General features: G+C 44.5%; 1 protein-coding gene across 1 annotated transcript in view; it reads left to right on the top strand.

The window, feature by feature from the left end:
- Positions 1 to 18,691, top strand: part of LOC114045042 (SEC14-like protein 4) — a 27,106-nt gene extending 8,415 nt beyond the window's left edge. Inside the window, 10 exon segments of the mRNA XM_027864839.1 lie at positions 740 to 799; positions 946 to 1,134; positions 4,156 to 4,251; positions 5,331 to 5,391; positions 5,751 to 5,834; positions 12,102 to 12,208; positions 12,294 to 12,433; positions 12,563 to 12,732; positions 17,959 to 18,071; positions 18,575 to 18,691. Coding sequence (XP_027720640.1) covers positions 740 to 799; positions 946 to 1,134; positions 4,156 to 4,251; positions 5,331 to 5,391; positions 5,751 to 5,834; positions 12,102 to 12,208; positions 12,294 to 12,433; positions 12,563 to 12,732; positions 17,959 to 18,071 — 1,020 coding nt within the window. The 3' untranslated portion in view covers positions 18,575 to 18,691.
- Positions 18,692 to 21,461: the final 2,770 nt, after the last annotated feature.

Below are 21,461 nucleotides of genomic sequence, written 5' to 3'. Positions count from 1 at the left end.
GGAATCATTGCTCTGCTGTTTCCTAGCCATGTGACCTTGGGAAAGTCACTTCCTCTCCAAGGGCCTCAGTTTTCCCAACTGTACCAGGAAGGAGTTGAATTAGCTGCCTTCCAGCCCTGATGCTCTAGGTTCAGAGGTTTCTCTCCACTCTGACACCTTATATACCCTGGGGAAAAATTATTTCATTATTTATTTTTAATATTCACTTTTAAAAATTGTGAGTTCCAAATTCTCTCCCTCCAATCCCTCCCTCACCCATTAAGAAGGCAAACAGCATGATATCAATTACACACATGAAATAATACAAAACATATGTCTGTATTAGCCATGTTGCAAAACAATAAAAAAAAAAGGTAAGAAAAATAAAGAAAGTTTAAAAAAGTCTGCTTCAGATTTATCCATTCTTGCTCTGGAGAGAGAGAGTATTTTTCATCCTGAGTCCTTTGGAATTCCCATCTTAGGTCCTACAGTCCTTTTCCAAGATCCTTTCTAGCTCTGACATCCCATATTCTAAGGTTCCTTCTAGCTTTGACATTCTAGGTTCAGAGGTTTCTCCCAGCTCTGACATCCCATGTCCTAAAGACCTTTTTCAAGATTTCTCCCAGCTCAGACAATCCCTGTTTCAAGGTCCCCCCAGCTCTGACTTTCTGTCATTCTGAGCTCTGCCCTTTACATCCGATCCTGGGGCTGCCTGAACTTAAGGAAGCCTGGCTCGGTACCATCCCATTTCTCTTAGTAGCACATGGTATTTCAGAAGGAAGAAGACCTGGACAACATCATGAACTGGCAGCCCTCTGAGGTAAGCCTGGATCAACCTCCTGCCCAGAGCCCCAGCTCCCAGCCCTGCCTGGCTCTCCCCTGGGGTCTGGCTGCCTGGTCTGTACCATGAGCAGTCTTGACCTTGGGGCCTCTGAGGACCATCATGACTGCTTCTTCTGTGCCTAGGTCCTCCAGTTATATGACACAGGCGGCTTGAGTGGTTATGGCCGAGAGGGCTGCCCTGTGTGGTTGGATACCACTGGCTGCTTGGATCCCAAAGGGCTGCTTCTGTCCAGCAGCAAATCAGCAATGGTCAAGAAACGGATCCAGATCTTGGCACTCCTCCTTCGGGAATGTGAGCTACAAAGTGAGAAGGTGAGAGACGAAAGGGGGAAGGCTGAGATAGGGCATGGGGGGAGTGGTCCCAAGAGGACAGAGAGGGAAAGAAATCCCTGTGTCTCAGCCCATTGACCCTGGGGCTATAGCCCCTCAGCTTGCCCCTCTCGAGCTCTCTTGAGTCAGACAGCAGCTCTCAGATGGCTAAAAGGGGACACCTTAAAGGTACATGTCTTTGAATGCATTTTTTTTCCCTTCTGTGACCCTGGTATGGTAGGGGAGGCATCAGCTGGAAAAGACCCTGGCTTTAAAAGCAGGAGACCTAGGTTCATATTGTAACAGTTTCAAAAATGAAGGTAGACTGAGGCACCAAGTTCCAAGCACAATCAATTTATTAGAGAAGTATGAATTTACCAATAAATAGAATTTGAGCTTCCTAGCAAAGCTCTGATCCAATTAAGGAGTGAACAGCCCTTTTTATCGTTTGAGGGAGTACAGAAAATAGGAAAGCTAGCAACATAGATGTGACTGGATGGAAATTGGGAATGAAGACAGGCAACAGCCCCTTTCTTCCCTCCTGTGACTAAGAAACATTCACTGAGTCCAGCTGCGCCTGCAAGGACAGAGAGCAAACCAGACATCTAGGAAGGATAGCTTGGTGCTGTAAAGATACTAGACTAGACTCCCTGGTGCCCACCTGCATCCATCAAGAGTAACAGACATCTTTGACACAAGAATAGAGCAGTGATTAACTAGAGAACTGGATTTCTAAAGTTAACTCATTGAGCCAGCTCAATTTATATTTTTTTAATTATTATTATTTTTAGGCAATTGGGGTTAAATGACTTGCCCAGGGTCACACAACTAGTAAGTGTCAAGTGTTTGGTCTGAGGCCGGATTTGAACTCACGTCCTCCTGACTTCAGGGCCAGTGCTCTATCCACTGAGCCACCTAAATGCCCCAACTAGCTTGATTTCTGAATTATGTTCAGAGACTGGGCAGTTACAGGACAAAATGAATGACTAACCGTGTCCGAGGCAGTTATGGGACAAGATCAATTCATCAGAAATAGGATCAATTCAAAAAAGACGCAGAATCAATGTGATTATTTCAGTATTCTGGCTGTGCAACTTTCTAGCTGTGTGACCCTGAGCACGCAAGTCTGGGAGACTGGAAGTCAGTTAGTCAGTCAGTGAGCATTTATTAGTTTCCTCTGTGCCTGGCACTATGCTAATCACTGATAATGCAGATACAAAATGGTAACAGTCCCTGTCTTAGGGAGCTTACATTCTAATGGATAGAGGTGACAGCTGATGAGGTCACTAGAGAAAGAACATAGGCAGAGAAGAGAAGAGGACCTGAAACCTAGCCCTAGAAACCACAGGGTGTAGGACTTGGGTCTTTACCTCTCCCAGGAGATTGAAAAGGAGCAATCAGACAGGTAGGAGGATCCAGGAGGATCCAGGGAGGGGGAGAGGGTTGTAAACCATGTTGAGCAGTGTGGAAGAGACCAATGACATTGGGAGTTGAGAGACCGCAGGTGCCTAGAGAGAGTGGCTTCTGGCCAGTGATGACAGCTAGATTATGAGTATAACCCAAGGAGAGTCTAGACAGCTCTCTGACATTTGAGTGAGCAGGACTTCCTTTCATGGAGGACTTGGGATCTGACCTCAGCCTTGAAGGAAGGGAGGGATTTCAGCAGATGGAAACTGAGGGAGGAAAACAGTTGCAGGCATGGGGGTGGCGTGAGCAAAGTCCCAGGTTGGATGAGGGCATATTTAGGACAGAGGATGTAAGCAGAGTGATCCAGTTTGTCTGGAACAGAACAGGATGAGCTATGGCTGGAGAGATTAGAGCCAGATTCTGGAAGACCTCGAATACCAGGCTCAGTTTTGTTTCTTAATCCAAGAGATGGCAGGGAGCCCAGGAGGGTTATTGAGCAGGGCAGGGACAGTGTCTTATATCCCCTACTGCTCCTAGCACTGACTCATGTGCAGTAATTGCTTCATAAATATTTTTTTCTAATTGGGGCAGGGGTGTTAGAATTGGCTGCAATGCTAAAAGGTGCCCTCAGTGCCAACTGCGACCCCCTCAGTCCCTTCCCTTGTTCTCTCCTATTCCAGAGACTGCATCTATTACTTAGCCCCCGATGGTGTAATACACAGGTCGGCCACCAGATGGCACTCCAGCTACCCATGAGTAGCCTACTGCCCTCACTGGCTCCCATGCCCTTGTTCCAGTAGAGAAGGAGCAGTAAAGTTTAGAAGACACGATTTGTGGTATATTCAAAATGACTTTAAAAGCTGCCAAATCCCTCCTCAGCTCCCTCCAGCCTCCATTTTCCATGGCTGCTTCTCCCCAGGGCACCTAGGTGGTGCATTGGTTAGAGCACTGGCTTGGACTCAGGAAGAATCTGGCCTCAGACACTTGGTAGCTGGGTGACTCTGGGCAAGTCACTTATCCTGTTTGCTTCAGTTTCCTCATCTGTAAAATGGGCTGGAGAAGGAAATGGCAAATCACTTCCGTACCTCTGCCAAGAAAATCCCAAATGGAGTCATGCGGGTTGGACAGGACTGAAATGACGGAGCAAAAGCTTCGCCCCCTCCATCGTGACTCCCAAACTCATAAGCTGAGAGAATTTGCTGCTCAGGGCCACGTGCCTACGTGCTGTATCAGCCCCACCAGGCCCAACTTGTAGGCGCATCAGCTAAGAGCTGAGAGGTACCTTTGAGGCCAGAGTCCAACTGCCTCTTTACTCATGAGGCCCAGAGAGTTCAGTGGTCTGATTCTAAAGAGCCCCACGGCTCTATCCACTGCATCACTGAGCTGCACTGAAGCTCACCAGGCCCCAGATTCCCGATCCCCAAATTAGGGAACGGGATAAAACGGTCTCTGGTGCCTTCCGGTGCTGACTTAACGAATGGATGACCTTCTTGCTGGATGACCTGCACCGTCTCTCCCAGCTCTGAATCTCCCGAGTGCAGCCAACCCTGGTTGGACCATAAACAGCCGGTCACCTGCCCCTGCCAGATGAACGGGCCTGTCTTTTTGTCCTTACAGCTGGGAAAGAAGATTGAAACTTTCATTATGATATTTGACCTAGAGTGTCTGGGCCTGAAGCACTTTTGGAAGCCAGCTACAGAAATCTACCAGGAGGTGAGGAGGGAAGGGGGACTTAGGGGTGGGGGAGACCTGGCCTCAGCTCAGCTGAGCTGGGGGCAGTCAGGTCCCTACAGCAGCGAGTCTTTCCCTTCACCCTCAGGGTGAAGCTCGGGCCAGGGCTCTGAGCCCACAGCATAGTGAGGCCTTTGGCTCAAAAATTCTAAGTCAGGGAAAATGGCTGAAGTTCTGTGAGGAGGGGTACCCTGGGGGCAGAGTGCTCAGGTTGAACAGAAAGAACACCAAGAAGACCTGGGTTCAAGGCCCACAACTGTGTGACCTTGAGTAAATCACCTCTTAACCTCTCTGGGCCTCAGTTTACTGATCCATAAAATGAAGGGAATGGGCCCTTCCAGTTCTAAATCCACTAATCTCGTGGTCTCCAAGGGTCCTTCTTTTGGGATCTAATGGTCTCTCACAGGATGTGGAAGCAAGAACACTGGATTGGTAGGTGAAATCAAATATTCTAGATCCACCTTCGCTATTCATTATTGCAAATTACCAAAAAACCAAACATAACTTAGGCTTGATGGAAGACAAAGTTTCCTAACAAGGAGAGCTGTCCAAAGGTGGAGAGGGATGTCTTGGCAGGTAGTGAGTTCCCCATCCAGCAGGGGCTAGAAGATCATTTGTCAGGGATGGTATAAAGGGGGTTCTTGTATGGGCACAGGTTGGGTTAGAGGCCCTGAGGTCCCAGACACCATCCGGGAAACTCACTACCCAAAAAGTCTCTGATTCTGAATGACCTTGGCCAAGCTCTTTAGCATTTCTGAGTCTCAGTTATGGCGTCTATAAAAATAGGGTCTTGACCTTTAAAGGCCTTTCCAGCTCTACTTCCTGAAGAGTTATGGACCCCTTCTCAGCCCTGGAGGCTGGAGGAGCGGTAGACTGGGCAGTGATGTCCACACAGTGACAGCCCAGGCAGTGAGAGCAATGGGTCCTCAGTGGGAGCTCTGAAGAGCCCTGGAGAGCGGAGTCCTTCTGAGGCTTTCTGGGACTGTCTCCTGGAGATCTCAGAGAGGTGGGCACTGGCTGGCATGAGGAAGGCCATTAGTAGGCTTCTCTTGACTTTGCAGTTTTTCTCCATACTTGAGAACAATTTTCCCAAGACCGTCAAGTATCTTATTGTTGTCAAAGGTAAGTCAGCAATGGCAGGGGATGGGATAGAATGGGTGAGAGGCAAGAGGGGTCTGGGGTAGATGCAAGGGGGAACCTGCTGGACTTTGCCAAGGTTCACCAAATGATGGGAATTGTCCCCCATTAGAGTTTGGCATCAAAATCCCTAAAAGAATTTATTTTATACTCACCCCCTTCAAGGGAGCCCAAGAACCAGGACCAGCATGGTTGAGTTTCCAAGGGCAGTGGTGGGTGATATGAGTCACTTATACCCCACAGCTGGTGCTGGCTGGTTTTATGCTGGCCAGGGCTGCCCCGACCTTATGCAGTATCATCTGCTCTTTCTGGCTGTAATCTCAAGGTAGCTCTGTCTCTTTCAGCTCCTAAACTGTTTCCTGTAGCCTACAACTTGGTCAAAGCCTTCATTTCAGAGGAGACACGCAAAAAGATTGTGGTTCTGCGAGGTGAGTGAGTCCTGACCCTCCTAGCTTCTCTTCAAGGGAGTGTTATTGAGTGGATGAAGATTGTAAATCAGAGGTCACCATTTAGGTCATTTTTGGCCAGATGAAATAGCGATGGGTCAAGCCAGACTTGGAAAAGTTTAGTAAAGAATTTGGGAAGAATCCTGAACCTGGGTGAATTTGTCTTATGCTGATTTGTGACTCCATCCCCTGAAGTCTGACTTTCATGCCCCCCGCCCCCCCACCCCTGGACTGTAATGATAGAACCCAAGTATTTCCAGATCCCACCAAAGTGTAAAAAATGTAAAGTCTTTAAAAAACTATTTTATTTCATTAAATATTTCTCCATTACATGTAAAAATGTTTTAACATTCTTTTTTAAAATTTTGAGTTCCAAATTCTCTCCCTCCCTCCCCATTCTTTGCCTTGAGAAGGCAAGCTATTTGATATCAATTATATATGTGAAGTCATGCAAAACATATTTCCATGTTAGCCACATTGAAAAAGAAAACACAGGGCAGCTAGGTGGTGTAGTGGATAGAGCACCAGCTCTGGAATCAGGAAGACCTGAGTTCAAATCTGGCCTCAGACACATAACACTTATTAGCTGTGTGACCCTGGGCAAGTCACTTAACCCCTTTGCTAAGCAAAACAAAAAAAGAAAGAAAGAAAAAGAAAACACAGACAACCCCCCCCTCAAGAAATATAAAGAAAGTTCAAAAAATGCTTTTCTCTTTGAAAATGAATAGCATTTTTCATCATGCATCCTTTAGAATTGTCTTGGATCAGTAGCTAAGTCTTTCACAGCTGATCATCATGCAATATTGCTGCATTTTCCTGGTTCTGTTCACCTCGCTTTGCATCAATTCATACAAGTCTTCCCAGGTTTTTCTAAAGCTATTTTTCTAAAGCCACACTCGTCATTTCTTTTTTATTTTTTTGTAAATTTTTTTATTTTAAACTTAAATACAAAATAAGAAAAGAAAAAAAAGGCATTGCCATGTGTACAGCAGATCATGAGAGAGGATTCAAAATATACAGCAACAAATTTCCATTTCAAGAAAGCCTATATAATAAATACTATGCATTGTGTTGAGAGCTGTCCATCTTTTCTTTGCTTCCTTGTTAGTTTGCTGTGCACTTTTTATTTTGTTCTTTTTCTTCCCTTCCTCCCTCCCTCCCCTCCCTGAAGGCACAATTAAACATAGATATATTTATATATAGATGTATAGATACATACACATATATGCATATATACACACATACATACATATAGACATATAAAGACACATATGCACAAAGATATACATATATACATAAACACAATATACCCTTATGTATATGCAGTTACACATACATATACTTAGATACCAATAATTATAATCATATGTAGACATATACATCATACGCATCTATGCAAGACAGTTCTATACTTATTTATCCTGTTTTTCTGAGAGTAGATAACTTCTTCCTTCATAAGTCCAAATCTTTCCATATTTTTCCAAGTCCACCATCTTGTCATTTCCTACACTACCACAATATTCCCATCTCATACTGTCTAGTTGTTTTAAATAGTCCGAAACAACATTGATAAATATGGCTGACACGTAGTGTAGTTTCCCTATTTTTCTCTTTTAATTAAATCTACTTTAGCCTTAACTTTGTCCAAGACCATAAATACCACCCCTGCTCCTTTTTCCCTAACAAATTCTACTCCTGATCTTTATTTTATATTTGTGCCTATCTCTTATTTCCTCTCCCTACTGACTCCTCTATTTTACTTCTACCCACTACCTTGCTCTCCTATTCCTTAACCTACCCCCCCACCACCACCCAGGATCACTCCCTTATCTTCCCATTCCCATAAATGTAAACACCCTTCTATACCTGCTTTGACCTATTCCCTCACCCTCCCCTCTAAAGATCTCTCCCTTATCCTCTCCCCCCTCCCTATCCCTTTAGCGTTTTATTTCTTTCTGAATTTAGAAGAGTTTTATACTCTTCTAGATGTATATGTATTGTTCCCTCTGGAACCCATTCCTAATGAATTTGGTCTCCAGAACTAACAGTCTTCCTCCCCCATCTAATTCCTCTGTGTCAGTTCTAGATAATTACTCTTTTTAGCTGTTCCTAAATGATTTTACTTTTTAAAATCATATCACACTCAGGTTTACCTCTCGTTCTTATGAACTACCCAATTACTGATAACAATCTCAGACGAATTTTTTACATTTTTTTTTATCATTTTACATTTTACATACATAAAAAGTTAACAGTCTCTCCTTATTGAGTCACTTACAGTTTGTCTTTGGTATATACCTTATATTTCTCTTGGCTCCTTGTATGTCAGATCTTCTATTAAGTTCAGGGTTGTTTTTTTTAAACAAAATCCTGGAAGTCTGAGAATTCACTGAAAATCCATGTTTCCCATTCAGAATTATGCTTAGTTTTGCTGTATTTTCAGCCAGAACCCCAGTTCTTTTGCTCCTCGATATGTAGTGTTCCAAGACCTGCAGTCTTTTACTGTCACCCCTGCTAGGTCTTGTGTAATTCTAATTGTGGCACCACTGTATTTAAATTGGTTTTTTTTTTTTTGCATTGCTCATAATATTTTATCCCTGTGCTAAAGGTTTTGGAATTTGACTGTAACATTCCTGTGAGTTTTCCTTGTAGGATCTTTTTCCGGTGGTGATCAGTGGATTTTTTCTATTTCTACTTCCCCCTCTTGTTCTAATGCTTCAGGACAATTTTCTTTAATTATTTCTTGTGTTATTGTATCAAGATTCTTTTTTTTGATCATAGCTTTCAGGTAGTCTGATTATTCTTATGTTTTTTCTTCTCGATCTGTTCTCCAGATCATTTGTTTTTCTTTTGCGATGTTTCACATTCTCTTCTATTTTTCATTACATTTTGTTTTATTATTTCTTCATCTCTTATAACTTTGCTAGCTTCCCCTTGCCCGATTCTGGTTTTCAAGGAGTCATTTTCTTCCTTAAGATTCTGGATCTTCTTTTCTAATTGGTTAAACTTTCTTTTCATAATCTTTTTTTTTTTCTTCAATTGTTCTTTTTTTTTTTTAAAGTTTTTCCTCAATCTTTCTCATTTGATTTTTGAAGTCTTTGTAAAGTTCTTCTATGAATTCTTTTTGGGCAGGTGACCATTTGACATTATTCTTTGGGGATAGAAAAGGGTTTCTTTGCTTCAATATCCTCCTCTGAAGATAAACCCTGGTCTTCTCTATTCCCATAGTAATTCTCTATGCTTGGACTGTTTCTCCTTTGCCTGTTCATTTTTCAAATTTGTAGCAGCTTACTTTTTGTAATCACCTCTAGCCCTGATGTATGGGGGATGGTCCCTCTGGCCTCAAATCCTCCTTCAGTTCTCCCCTCTGGCCTGGAATTGAAACCAAGACCTCTGAAGAGATTTACCTTGTTTACAATTCCCAGAAAAAAAACCTTGAAACTTTTAGATTCCTTATAGGCTCACTTATCTCTCTTTGACATTTTTCCTCCACAGCTTTCCTCCAGGCCCCTAAAAAGAACCTGGCTTCAGCTTTGTTTACCGGTCTCAGAAAACCCTTAAAGTTTTAGAAATTGCCTTATTTCCCTTTGAAAGCAAACTTCCCCTCCCAGCTCCCTTCATTATCTATTCTCATTGTCTGTTCAAATCACTCAGACATTCCAAAAGGAAATTCTCACCTGGACCCTTTTCCAAAGGGTTCACCTCCCCAATCAACTGGTTTTCCCATTGTTTTGCCATTCCCACCCTTAATCCTAGCTAGGCTCCAGTGTTCTGTTTGCCCCAGCTTGCTGGCCACCCCCATCCAGATCTCCTTAGGCCCTGCCTCCCATCACTCCAAACTGTTTGGCCACTCCTTAGACCCCCTCCTCCTGTCACTCCAAGCTGCTTGGCCCCTCCTAGACCCCTCCCCAATCTTTCTGTACTTAAAGACTCATCTTTCCCCCATTCAGCTGCTGACCTGTTCTCAAGCTTAGAAGCTGAGACCCTTCATGCCTGCCTGTCCTCACAGGTGTCGTGTGGCCTATCCACCCCAGCCCTCACTCAGATGCTGAGCTTTCCTCACACCCAAGAGGCTGAGACTGCCTCACACCGCACCTGACCACCTTAACTCCATTTAGATCACTGATGTTTGGGTTCCTTGGGAGTCTGGCCTATATGCTTATCTTTAATCAACTTTTTCTCTGGCTAGAAGAAGATCTGAGTTGAATTCATCCAGGCAGATCCACACCGTGATCTGGGCTTTTCCCCACGATCTTGGGGTGCCTCTGTGCATCTAAGAGCACCCCAAAATCCCCACCCTCTTCACCTCCACCCCCTGTAAGTACCCATAGCCAACAGGACTTGAGGAGGAGAGAAAGACTGAGGCATGGCCTGGACTTATGTAGGAAAGAAGGGGAGTCATCTGCAAATCTGTACATAGCAGCTACCAGGATATTGATTGGGTAGTAGATGTAGATTGAGTGAACCTCAAAGGAGGAGGAGTAAATAAGTGATAAAGGTAGAGGGATACCTTGGAAGTGGCAAAGGGGACCAGGTATTCCAACCTCTCCATCTCAACCAGTGAGTTGGGGCAAATGAGTAAAAGGGTAGATATGGCTAGAAAGAGAGGCTTAGGGGGGCTGTGTCATCAGGAGGGAGCCAGGTGATAGAAGGAGTAAGAAAGGAAGAGATTTAAGATGAAGGCAAGTATGTTGCCTACATACCAGGAATTCCAGAAGGCACAGTGGAAAGAGAAACCTCTCTGGTCCTCAGTTTCCTTATCTGCAAAATGAGGAGGTTGGACCAGATGGTTTCTAAAGTCTGTGATGGTTGTAGTTCTATGATCTCATGAAAAAGAAATAGTTTTCTTGCCTGGGATATTATTTCTACATATTTATTTTTTAGTCAGTCAATAAGTATTTATTAAGTGCCAACTATGTACCAGGCACTGTGCTAAGTACTGGGGGTAAGAAGAAAAGCAAAAAGACAGTCCCTGCCCTCCAGAAGCTCATGGTCTAATAGGGGAGAAAACCTGGAAACAGCTATGGACAAAAAAAGTGATATTGAAGATAACTAGGAAATAATCCCCAGAAGAAAGGCACTAGGGGAAGAGAGATCAGGAAAGACTTCCTGCAGAAGGTGGGATTTAAGTTGGGACTTGAAGGAAGCCAGGGACATCCAGAAGTGGAGATGAGGAGGGAGAGAATTCCAGGCACTGGTGCCAACTCTAAAGCCCAGAGATGGCAGATGGAGGGGCTTGTGCAAGGAACAGCAAGGATTCTAGCGTCACCAGATAGAAGAATGTGTGGGAATAAGGTGTAAGAAGACTGAAAGAGTCAGGGGGAGGGGAAAGAAGATTAGGTTATTAAGGGCTTTGAATGTCAGACAGATGATTTTGTCCAGACGTGAGAGGCAGGACCAAGATGGTGGAGTAGCAGGAAATGCCACAAAACTTCTCCAAACAGACCTAGAAATGCAATAGACCAAATCCTACTGGAGGAATCCAGAAAAAGTCACAGTAAATTAAGCGCCACTCAGAATAGGGAGATGGACAAGGAGATCAGTGGACACTGGGCACTGGATTGTCCACTCCATCTTTCTGGCAAAGACCATGTACCAGAGCCAGGTGAGGGCTCAGACCCACACAGGACATTTGATGGGGAAAGGTGCCAATGGGCAGCCTTGTTGCCCACTACCTGGTTCTGGACCACAGATCTAAGGCTGACAGTGACAGGGACCTATGCACAAGACTAGTGGACCTGCTTAGGGAGGCCCTGTGTTGTGTACAGGGAAAGGAGGAAGTTCAGAAGCAAGCAGCACCCCAGGATCAGAGCAGGACCTCCATTTCAGCATGGAGCCCAGTCTGCAGAGGAATAACCATGAAAGGAAATGACAAACCACTGCAGTGTCTTTGGCAAGGAAAGCCCCAACGGGGTCAAGAAGACTTGGACACTGAATGAAAAACAAAACATCATCACATAGTTAGAATCTCCCTTAGAGGGTAGAATCTCTACCCTCCAGGGATCATCACACCAACATCACTTAACCAACTAAATTCAATTAGCTTTTACAAAGAGCCATTTACGGAGAGGCTCTAGCAAGAACCCAAGAACCCACATTCCCCCAGCACCTGGAGGCATGTTGTCCCCAATGGAGCTCAGTCATACGTAGGGAGAACATGCAAGGTCTTAAGGACTGGGCTCATTGTCCAAATCTCTTCTTGGAATCTCTTCCTCCTCTCACTCTAGAATCTTCTTTTTCTCCCATCAGCAAACTGGAAGGAGGATTTGTAGAAATTAATTAGCCCTGACCAGTTGCCTGCAGAATATGGGGGGACCCTAACAGACCCTGATGGGAACCCCAAATACCTGACCAAGGTAAGAAACCCCCAGGGGCCAGGAGTGGAGCAGGAGCTGAGGGCAGATCCATCAGCCCAAAGGTCATCACGTTCTCTTCTGGCAGATTAAATATGGGGGCGTGGTCCCCAAGAAATACTACCTACAGAACCAGATGAAAATGCAGTATGAGCATACAGTGTCTGTCAATCGGGGCTCCTCCCACCAGGTGGAGACTGAGATCCTCTTCCCAGGCTGTGTCTTGAGGTAGGGGTCTGTCTAGTCTCCCCTTCCCCAGAAGGGAGCTGTGGGGGTGTGTCAGCAGGAGCGTGGGGCACAGGATCCTAGCGAGGGCAGAGCACGTGGCAAGAGGAACCAACGTCTCTCCTTCTGCAGATGGCAGTTCATGTTGGATGGGTCGGACATTGGCGTGGGGATTTATCTGAAGACAAAGACGGGGGAGCAACAGAGGGCAAAGGAGATGATTGAGGTGCTGCCCACCCAGAAGTACAACTGTCACCTGGTCCCTGAGGATGGCACTCTCACCTGCACAGAACCTGGTGTCTGTGAGTGACATATTTGAAAGATCATGGAAAATGGGAGCAATCTCATGAGGAAAGGGGGAGGGCAAATGTGCTGATTTGGAAGGGAAGCAGAAAGTCTACAAACCAAAAGCAATGAGCTTGGCTTCAATTCCTGGAAGAAGTCAGGAAAAATCATTAAAGATATGGTTGGAGAATATCCAGAAAGGGAGATGAGGATTACAAAGAGCCAGCCTGGCTTCATGGAGAACAAGTTACCCTAGCTGAACCAACCTCACTGCCCTTTTGGACAAGATTACTAAAACAGTCTGTCAATCCATCAACATTTATTAAGCACCTACTGTGAACCAGGCCCTGTGCTAAGCACTGGAGATACAAAGAAAGGCCAAAGATAGTCCTTGCCCTCAGGGAGCTCACAATCTAAGGTGTACAAACAAGCTATAGACAGAATAAATTGGAGATAATCAATAGGAGGGAAATAAGATTAAGGGGATAGGGCAAAGGCTTCTTGTGGAAGGTGGGACTTTAGCTAAGGCTTGGAAGCCAGTCCAGCCAGGAGGGGGATGTGAGGAGGGAGTGCATTCCAGACATAAGAAGCAGCCAGAGAGAATGCCAAGGGTGGAGAGAGAGGGAGTGTTTTGTTTGTGGAACAACCAGGAGGCCAGTGTTAATTAGATGGAAAAGGATGTGGGAGGAGGTAAGGGGTAAGAAGACTGGAAAGACAGGAGGGGGCTAGGTTGTGAAGGGTTTTGAATGTCAGAGGGTTTTTATTTTGATCCTAGAATAGGGATACCATTGGAGTTGATGGGGGGGTTTGTATGGGATAACATGATCAGACCAACACTTCAGGAAATTTATTTTGGCAGCTAAATAGACTGGACTGGAACAGGAAGAGACGATGTAGGGAGACCAACTGGTAGGCTATTACAATGGTCTAGGTGTAAGGTGATGAGGATGGTGCACCAGAGTGATAGCAGCATCCGAAGAGAGGAGGGGGCATATTTGAGAGATGTTGCAAAGGTGAAATCAACTTGGTAACAGGTTAGATGGGGGGAGGGGGAGGGGGAGACCTATAGTGAGAAGTCCAGAAAGACTCCTAGACTGTGGACCTGAGGGACTGGAGGATGGTGTTGCCTTCTACAGTAATAAAGGAAAATGTGTGTGTGTGTGTGTGTGTGTGTGTGTGTGTAGGTTGGAGTGGGGGGACTTAGGGGAAAAGATAATGAGTTCAGTTTGGGACATGCTGAGTTTGAGACATCTATGAGACATCCAGCTGGAGATCCTGGAAAGGTAGTTGATGATGTGATGTGATGCTGGAGGGCAGGAAAGAGGCTAGGGCTGGATATTTAGATGAGGGAATCATCTGCATAGAGATGACAATGGAGCCCATGGATCGCTAAGAGAAGAGGGACAGGAAAGGACCCTGTGGGACACCTGCAGTTAGAGGATGTGATCTGGATGAGAATTCAGCCAAGGAGACCGAGAAGGGGCGGTCAGAGAGGGAGGAGGACAACCAGGGGAGGGGACAGGGTCCTGAAATCCTAGAGAGAAGAGAGAATTGAGGAGAAATGGGTGATCAGGAATGCCAAAGGCTGCAGAGAGGATGAGGAAAATGAGGATTGAGACAAGGCCATTGGATTTGGCAACTAAGAGGTCACTGGCAGCTTGGAAGAGAGCAGATGTGACTGAGCTATGAGGTCAGAAGCCAGACCCTAGAGAGTTAAAAAGAGGATGGGAAGAGAGGAGAGGAATGCTGTGGATGTGGTTTACCTCAGTTTCACTAATGCTAATAAAAAATCTCACCATATTCTAGCAAATGGAGGCATGGAGGCTAAAGGGGGGGTGTGTCCAGAATTAGCTGGATGACTGAACCCAAGGAGTGGTTGTTAATGATGCCTCCTGAGCATGGAAGGGGATCTCCAGTGGAGGGATATGGGCTTGGTAGTGTAGTCAGTATTTTTTTTTTATCATTGACCTAGATAAAGTCATCAGTTTTGCAAATGACTTGAAACAAGGAAGGATAGCTAATCCACAGAGATAGAATGCAAGATTCTTGAGAGGCTAGAACAGAGGTGGGGAACCTGTGGATTTCTTCTGTGAAGTTTGGGTTCAGTCAAAGGGCCACACTTGAGGTCCTAGAGGGCCACATGTGGCCTGGAGGCCACAAGTTCCCCAGCCCTGGGCTAGAACATTGGTCTGAATCTAATAAGAGCCAAGTCAACAGGAATAAATACAAAGTTTACACCTGGACACAAAGTACCAGCTTCACAAATACAAACTGGGAAAGGCCTGGATTCATAAAGGCTGTTTTGAAAAGGATCTAGGGGTTTCAGTGGACTGCAAGCTTGCTAGGAATCAGCAGAGTGTTATGGCAGCCAAAAATCCTCATGCCACCTTGGGCTGCATTAAGGAGAGAGAGCCTAAAGGAACAAAGAGGCCACAGTCCCACCCTTTTTTGCCTTTGTCATGCTTCATCTAAATTACAGGGTTGAGTCCTGGGCACCACAGTTTAAGATGGACAGTGATCATCTGGAGAGTGCCCAGAGGAGGCAGCAGGAAGAGCCAGGGCTCTCTATGCCCCAGAAGATCAGTTGAAGGACTGGGCATGATCAGGCAGGAGGAGAGATCAGGAGTGGGGGTGGGGAGCAGGACAGCTGTTCTAGTACTTAGGGGGCTGTCCCGTGGGAGATGGTTTGTTCTGAGTGGCCCCAGGAAGCAAAGCCAGGAGCAAGGAGACGAAGGTGCAGAGAGCCTAGTTCTAGCCTGGAGCCAGGACGAACTTCCTCCTGATGAGAACTGCCCCAAGTGGAATGGGCACCCACGGGATGGGGTGGGTCCCCCCTCACTAGGGGGTCTTCAGGCTGAGGTTCCATAGTTGTTTGTTGGATATGTCATGGGGGGATCCTTTTGTGTGTGAGTTGGACTAGGTGGGCCTGGGGTCTCTCCTGTGACTCTGTGGTTTGTCCCTACCTTGTTCTGGTGTGAGGAAGTGCCCCCCAGGCTAGGGGAAGGCCAGATTTCACCTGGGGCTCTGCCCTGGGGCCATCTCTGCTGCTGTTTTCTCTCCCATCTCCACTTTCCTTGAGTACTCCTTCCCCCTGCCTCAAGTTTTTGGTTTTTTTTGTTTGTTTGTTTTTTGCTTTTTTTTTTAGTGAGGCCATCGGGGTTAAGTGACTTGCCCAGGGTCACACAGCTAGTAAGTGTCTTGTGTCTGAGGCTGGATTTGAACTCAGGTCCTCCTGACTCCAAGGCCAGTATCACAATATCCACTGTGCTACCTAGCTGCCCCTCAGCCTCAAGTTTTAATGTGGAGTTACCTTTTATGTCTTCTGTGTCCACCAATCCACACTTGGTCTCCATTTAAATATTCTCCTTCCCTTCTCTTTAGTGTCCCCCACCCCGGGCAGAGATTTCTGGCTCCTGGGGGTACCTGTGTTGGGCCTTGTAGGAAGAGAGAGACTTTACCATATGAACATGAGTGGTGGTGGGGATTTCTAGCTCATTCCAGGTATGGAGGTCAGTATGAACAAAGGCACAGACGGGGAGGAGGGCTCAGATAAGAGCAAGGACTAGTGTCTAGTCTTATTTGGTTGGGACATGGGTGTAGTGACCCCTCTGGGCTATCTCCCCTCCCACCACATTGTACTTGCAATCTGGGTCACCCAAATGATGACCAACCCAGATTGAAGGTACTATGTAGGTTCATATTACTAAAACTAACTCATGAGCCCCCACTGGTGTGTATTTCCCTTTAATAGTCAGCTAGTTGACCAAATTAGCTCAAAGCAAAGACATTTATTGAAGTGGCATGGCATGAATAGTGGTTATAAAGCATTCCCCCCATAAACCTAAGATGCCCTCTCCCACAAATACACATAGTATCAAAAAAAAAAAAGTAATCACATCTATAATGTATTCTAGTAGAGAGGCACACACAGAGGAAATGCATGTGGTCAAGGAAACTCACACTACCAGCCCTGAAGAACTCCAAATGTCTTTAGGTTCCTTATCTTTTCTTCCTGATACTCTGTACTTGATACTCTTTGTATTCTGAAGCTATATGCTCTGGGCCTGTTTCCTCTTGGGGATGGCATCTCTCTCTCTCTCTCTCTCTCTCTCTCTCTTTTTTTTTTCAGGCAATTGGGGTTAAGTGACTTGCCCAGGATCACACAGCTAGCAAGTGTCAAGTGTTTGGTCTGAGGCCAGATTTGAACTCAGGTCCTCCTGATTTCAGGGCCAGTGCTCTACCCACTGTGCCACCTAGTTGACATCTCTTAAAGGGAGAGTCTAGCAGGTAGTGGGTGCTGTGGATAGAGGAGTGAGAAACACATGAGTTCAAATCCAGCCTTAAACACTTCCTAGTTGTGTGACCTTCAGCAAGTCACTTCAGCTCTATTTGCCTTAGTAGATTATAATAGTGCTTAGGTCCCAGAGTTGTTTCAAAGATTAAATGAAATATTTTTTACATGCCTGGCATACAGCAGATGCTTAATAAATGCTTGGGTTTGTTTGTTTGTTCGTATTTTTATTTGCTGTACTGTGAGACCTTATTACTAATGGGCCTGGGGGTGGAAGAGAAAAAATTTTCACTGGTGTATTCTGAAAAATAGGCTATGGAAAAAGGAGAGAGAAGCAGAAACCTTCCTCTGTAACTATCTTTCTTTGCATCTGCCAGAGATAACTTCCTCAGAGCTCATTTGTACCTTTTAAGGCCACATCAGAGGTATGGCTGACCTTTCAGTCATCTAATGGCTAGCCACCCTATAACTCAGTCAACTTGATGCAGGACAAGTAGAAACACTTTTCTGCATTGACTCATTCAAGTCTGTAAGGAGAAAACCCTTTACAAAGTACTAATGGGCCACCATCAGCTTCACACCCTCTAAAGTCAGTGAATAGATCCCTATACTCATGGGTCATGAGCCACTCAAGGTTGTAGGCAATTTGAAAGCTGTGAATGGGACACTCAGCATGTGAAAGAGGCAAAATCTTTGCACCTCATCGTCTCTATTATCTGCCCCTTTCATCCTGTAATTTCCTCAAATGGCTTTGGAGAACCTCAAATGGTGAGGGGTCCCCTGATCAACCCCTTCTCCATAAAATGCTTCAAGGGGAGTACTAAGAAACAAAGCTTGGCAGGCAGGTTGAAGGCCTGTCCTTCCATGCTAGTTAGGAGCTTAGGCCTAATTCAGTAGACAGCGGGGAGCTACAGAAGATATACCTCTCTGTATGTCTGTCTGTGCCTTGCAGATGTCCTGAGGTTTGACAACACCTACAGTTTGGTCCACCCCAAGAAGGTCAGCTACACAGTGGAAGTTTTACTCCCTGACAAAGCCTTTGAAGAGAAGATCCAGAAACTGTAGGCAAGTCTGACCATGGCCACCATTATACCCCTTCCAACCCTCTGCCCACTGTTTGGTTCTTACTTCTCATTGACTCCACTCTGGATCCCTTTTGTCCTCTGGCTGGCTTTCTCCACCCAGGAGAAGTGCCATGGGGTCTGCCTTGGACCAAGACACTGTGTGGGGGTGGGGAGCTGCCAAAAAGTGAGATTCCTCAAGTTAATTACTCAATATGGCTTAGTGAATGTACACAATGAACAACTGAATGAATGAAAAATCATTTATTTAGTACCTACTGTGTGCCAGCCACTGTGTTAGATACAGGGACAGAAATATAAAAGCAAAATAATTCTTGCCTTCAAGAAGCTCACATTCTATCCTGGGAGATAATTGAATAGGGGAGCAGTGTCCAGAAAAGGGATTTCTTTGTTTGAGGAGTCACAGGGATGGTGAGGGGAGCCATAAGGAAGTGGATTGTCACAATGTTTCCATAGATAATGGATTGACTTGCTTATTACTTCCAGGGCAAAATGGAGAAACTGGAGGAATAGGAATGATGATACCAAGGTGCCTCAAGATATCCAAGAAGGTTGGAACTGGGTTCAAATTCTTCTGACACTTGCTTGTTATGTGACCCTGGACAAGCCACTTTACTGCTCTGATCCTCAGTTTCTTCATCTGTAACATGGGGATAAAAATACCTGTAATACCTATTTCACAGGGTTTGTAGTAAGGCTCAAATGAGAGAATATATACGTAGCACAATTTGGAAATTTGTTACTTTTTATTTTAAAAATAATTTGAACTGATATTTTTCGTTTTTGCCTTTTTAAAAGTTCTTGTATTATTCTTTCCCCCTTCCAGAAAACCATCTTATTTAACAAATAATATTTGTTTAAGGAATTTTTTTTCACTTAGCTTTTGTATTTCCTTTTCCTTTTGGCCAAATCTAATTTTTAAGGTATTCTTCTCTTCAGTGAATTTTTGTAATTTTTTTTTCCATTTGGCCAATTCTGCTTTTTAAGGAGTTCTTCTCTTCAGTGGATTTTTGTGCCTCTTTTACTATTTGGCCTATTCTGTTTTTAAAGGTACTATTTTCTTCAATATTTTTCGTGCCTCCTTTACTGAGCTGTTTTTTTCATAATTTTCTTATAGCACCACTTTCATTTCTTTCCTCAATTTTTCTTTACTTCTCTTATTTGATTTTTCAAATACTTTTTGAGCTCTTCCAGGAATTCTTTTTGGGTCTGAGACCAATTCACATTTTTTTTTTTTTTTGAGGTTTTGACTTTGTTGTCTTCAGAGTTTGTTTCATCTTCCCTGTCACCATAGTAACTTTTCGTGGTGGTTATATTCTTTTGTTGTTGTTGTTGTTGTTTGCTCATTTTCCAGCATATTTCTTGCCATTTAACTTTATGTTAAAGTTGGGATCTGCTCTTGGGATGGAAGGGGCACTGTTCTAAACTTTAGACTTTTTGGTAGCTGTTTTCAGAGCTAGTTCCCGGGGTCTGTAAGTTTTCAGTTCTTCCAAGGTGGTATGATCTACGAAGCGGTGCGGTCACTGTTCATATTGCCTGCGCTCTAGTCTGTGAGTGACCATGAACATTCTTTTCTGCCCTGGAGCTGTGACCAGGGTCCCCACCCCCTATGACCACAAGGTCTGGTGTGTTGCTGCTCATCCTCATCCTGGGGCTGTGACCCAGGACTGCAACCTGCACATAGCCCTGCCCCCAGGGCCAGCAAAGGGTCCCCTGTAATCCCCTTCTGACCAGTTGTCTGACCCCCTTACTATCTGTGAGCGGAGAGCTCCAGAAGCTGCCATTGCCAATTCAATTGCCCCGGAGGCTTGCCGCTGTCTGAAAGGGGTATTGTCTATACTGGACTGTCCGCTCTTATCCTGGTTTGACAGATCTTACGTGCTGACCTCCTAGGTTGTCTTGGGCTGAAAAAATTGTTTCACCTCATCCTTTTGTGGGTTCTGCCACTCCAGAATTCATTTTGAGGCATTATTTTAAAATTGTTTGGAGGGGAATTTGGGAGAGCTCAGACAAGTCTTTGTCTCTTCTCTGTCATCTTGGCTCCTTCCGCAACCAATAATATTTTTAAAGAAGAAAGAAAAAAAAAGAGTAAGAAGAGGAAAAACCCCAGAAAAATTGATTGCCATATTGAAGAAGTCGGCAAATATCTTCAGTGTTCCCCACCTGTGCACAAGGATATACAGGAACCAACTCTCACCAGCCTGCAAGAGTGGCTTATAAGTTTTCAGGGTGATCATTTACATCACAGAAATCAGTAATCGCTACCAATCAGGGTCTGATTTATACTTTTGTTGATTGTCTGGGCTTAAGAACATGTTAATGATGCAGATTAAATTTATATGTGCATTTTTATTCCGAACCTGGTTGTTAAATCTACATCAGTACACCCCTATATTCTGTAAATAGTGTTTGAGCTCAGCAGAAGGAGAGTGGAAGATTCAGGGAATGACAATAACAATCATGTTTGCAAAGCACTGTATATCTATCATTAGCTCATTTGAGCCTCATGACATCCCTGCCTATGGACCTCCCACGTCTGCAAAGGAGGGGAGATGTTTTCTCCTATCTGGAGCACTGGGGCAATGCTTGTTCCTTGTAATTTGGCAGCATGCACTTCTGATTGTTTGGTGGTTATTGCTGTTCTCACTGGCTGCTGCCCACAGTGCCATGCTTCTCCTCAGCGGGCTTTTTCTATTACCTTTGGTCCAAATTTCTCTCACCATGAAAGTTTTAACTTTGTTCTCTAACTCCTCATTGGCAATATAGGGTTTTTGTTTGTTTTGCTTTAAATAGTATTTTAATTTTTCCCACAACTACAAATCACGGAAATTTTTAGCATTCATTTTTACAAGATTTTGAATTCCAAATTTTTCTCCTCTCCCTCCCCTCCCCTCTTCTGAAAACAGTAGATAGTTTGATATGGTTTATACATATGCTATCATGGAAAACATATTTCTATATTTATCATGGTTGTGGAAGAAGAAACAGATCAAAAGTAAAGAAAAAAAACATGAGAGAGAATAAAGTAAGTAAAAAAAAAATACGCTTAGATCTGCATTCAGAGTCCATTAGTTCTTTATCTGGATATAGATAGCATCTTGCTTTGTGAGTCCTTTGTACTTGTCTTGGATCATCGTATTGCTGAGAAAAGCTGAGGCATTCATAGCTGATCATCACATGATGTTGCTGTTACTATGTACAATGTTTTCCTGGTTCTGCTCATTTCACTTTGCATCAGTTCATATAAATCTTTCCAGGTTTTCCTTTACTCTGTGTGTTTCTGTGCTTCAAGTGTGTTTCCTGTAAGCAACATATTGTAAGATATACTATAGGGGTTTAATAACTAGTTTCCAAGTGACATTCTGGGTACTTA

Source organism: Vombatus ursinus, unplaced genomic scaffold (genome assembly GCF_900497805.2).
Source record: "Vombatus ursinus unplaced genomic scaffold, bare-nosed wombat genome assembly UNPS02001287.1, whole genome shotgun sequence".
NCBI lineage: Eukaryota > Metazoa > Chordata > Mammalia > Diprotodontia > Vombatidae > Vombatus > Vombatus ursinus.
This window is presented reverse-complemented; position numbering and strand designations above follow the sequence as displayed.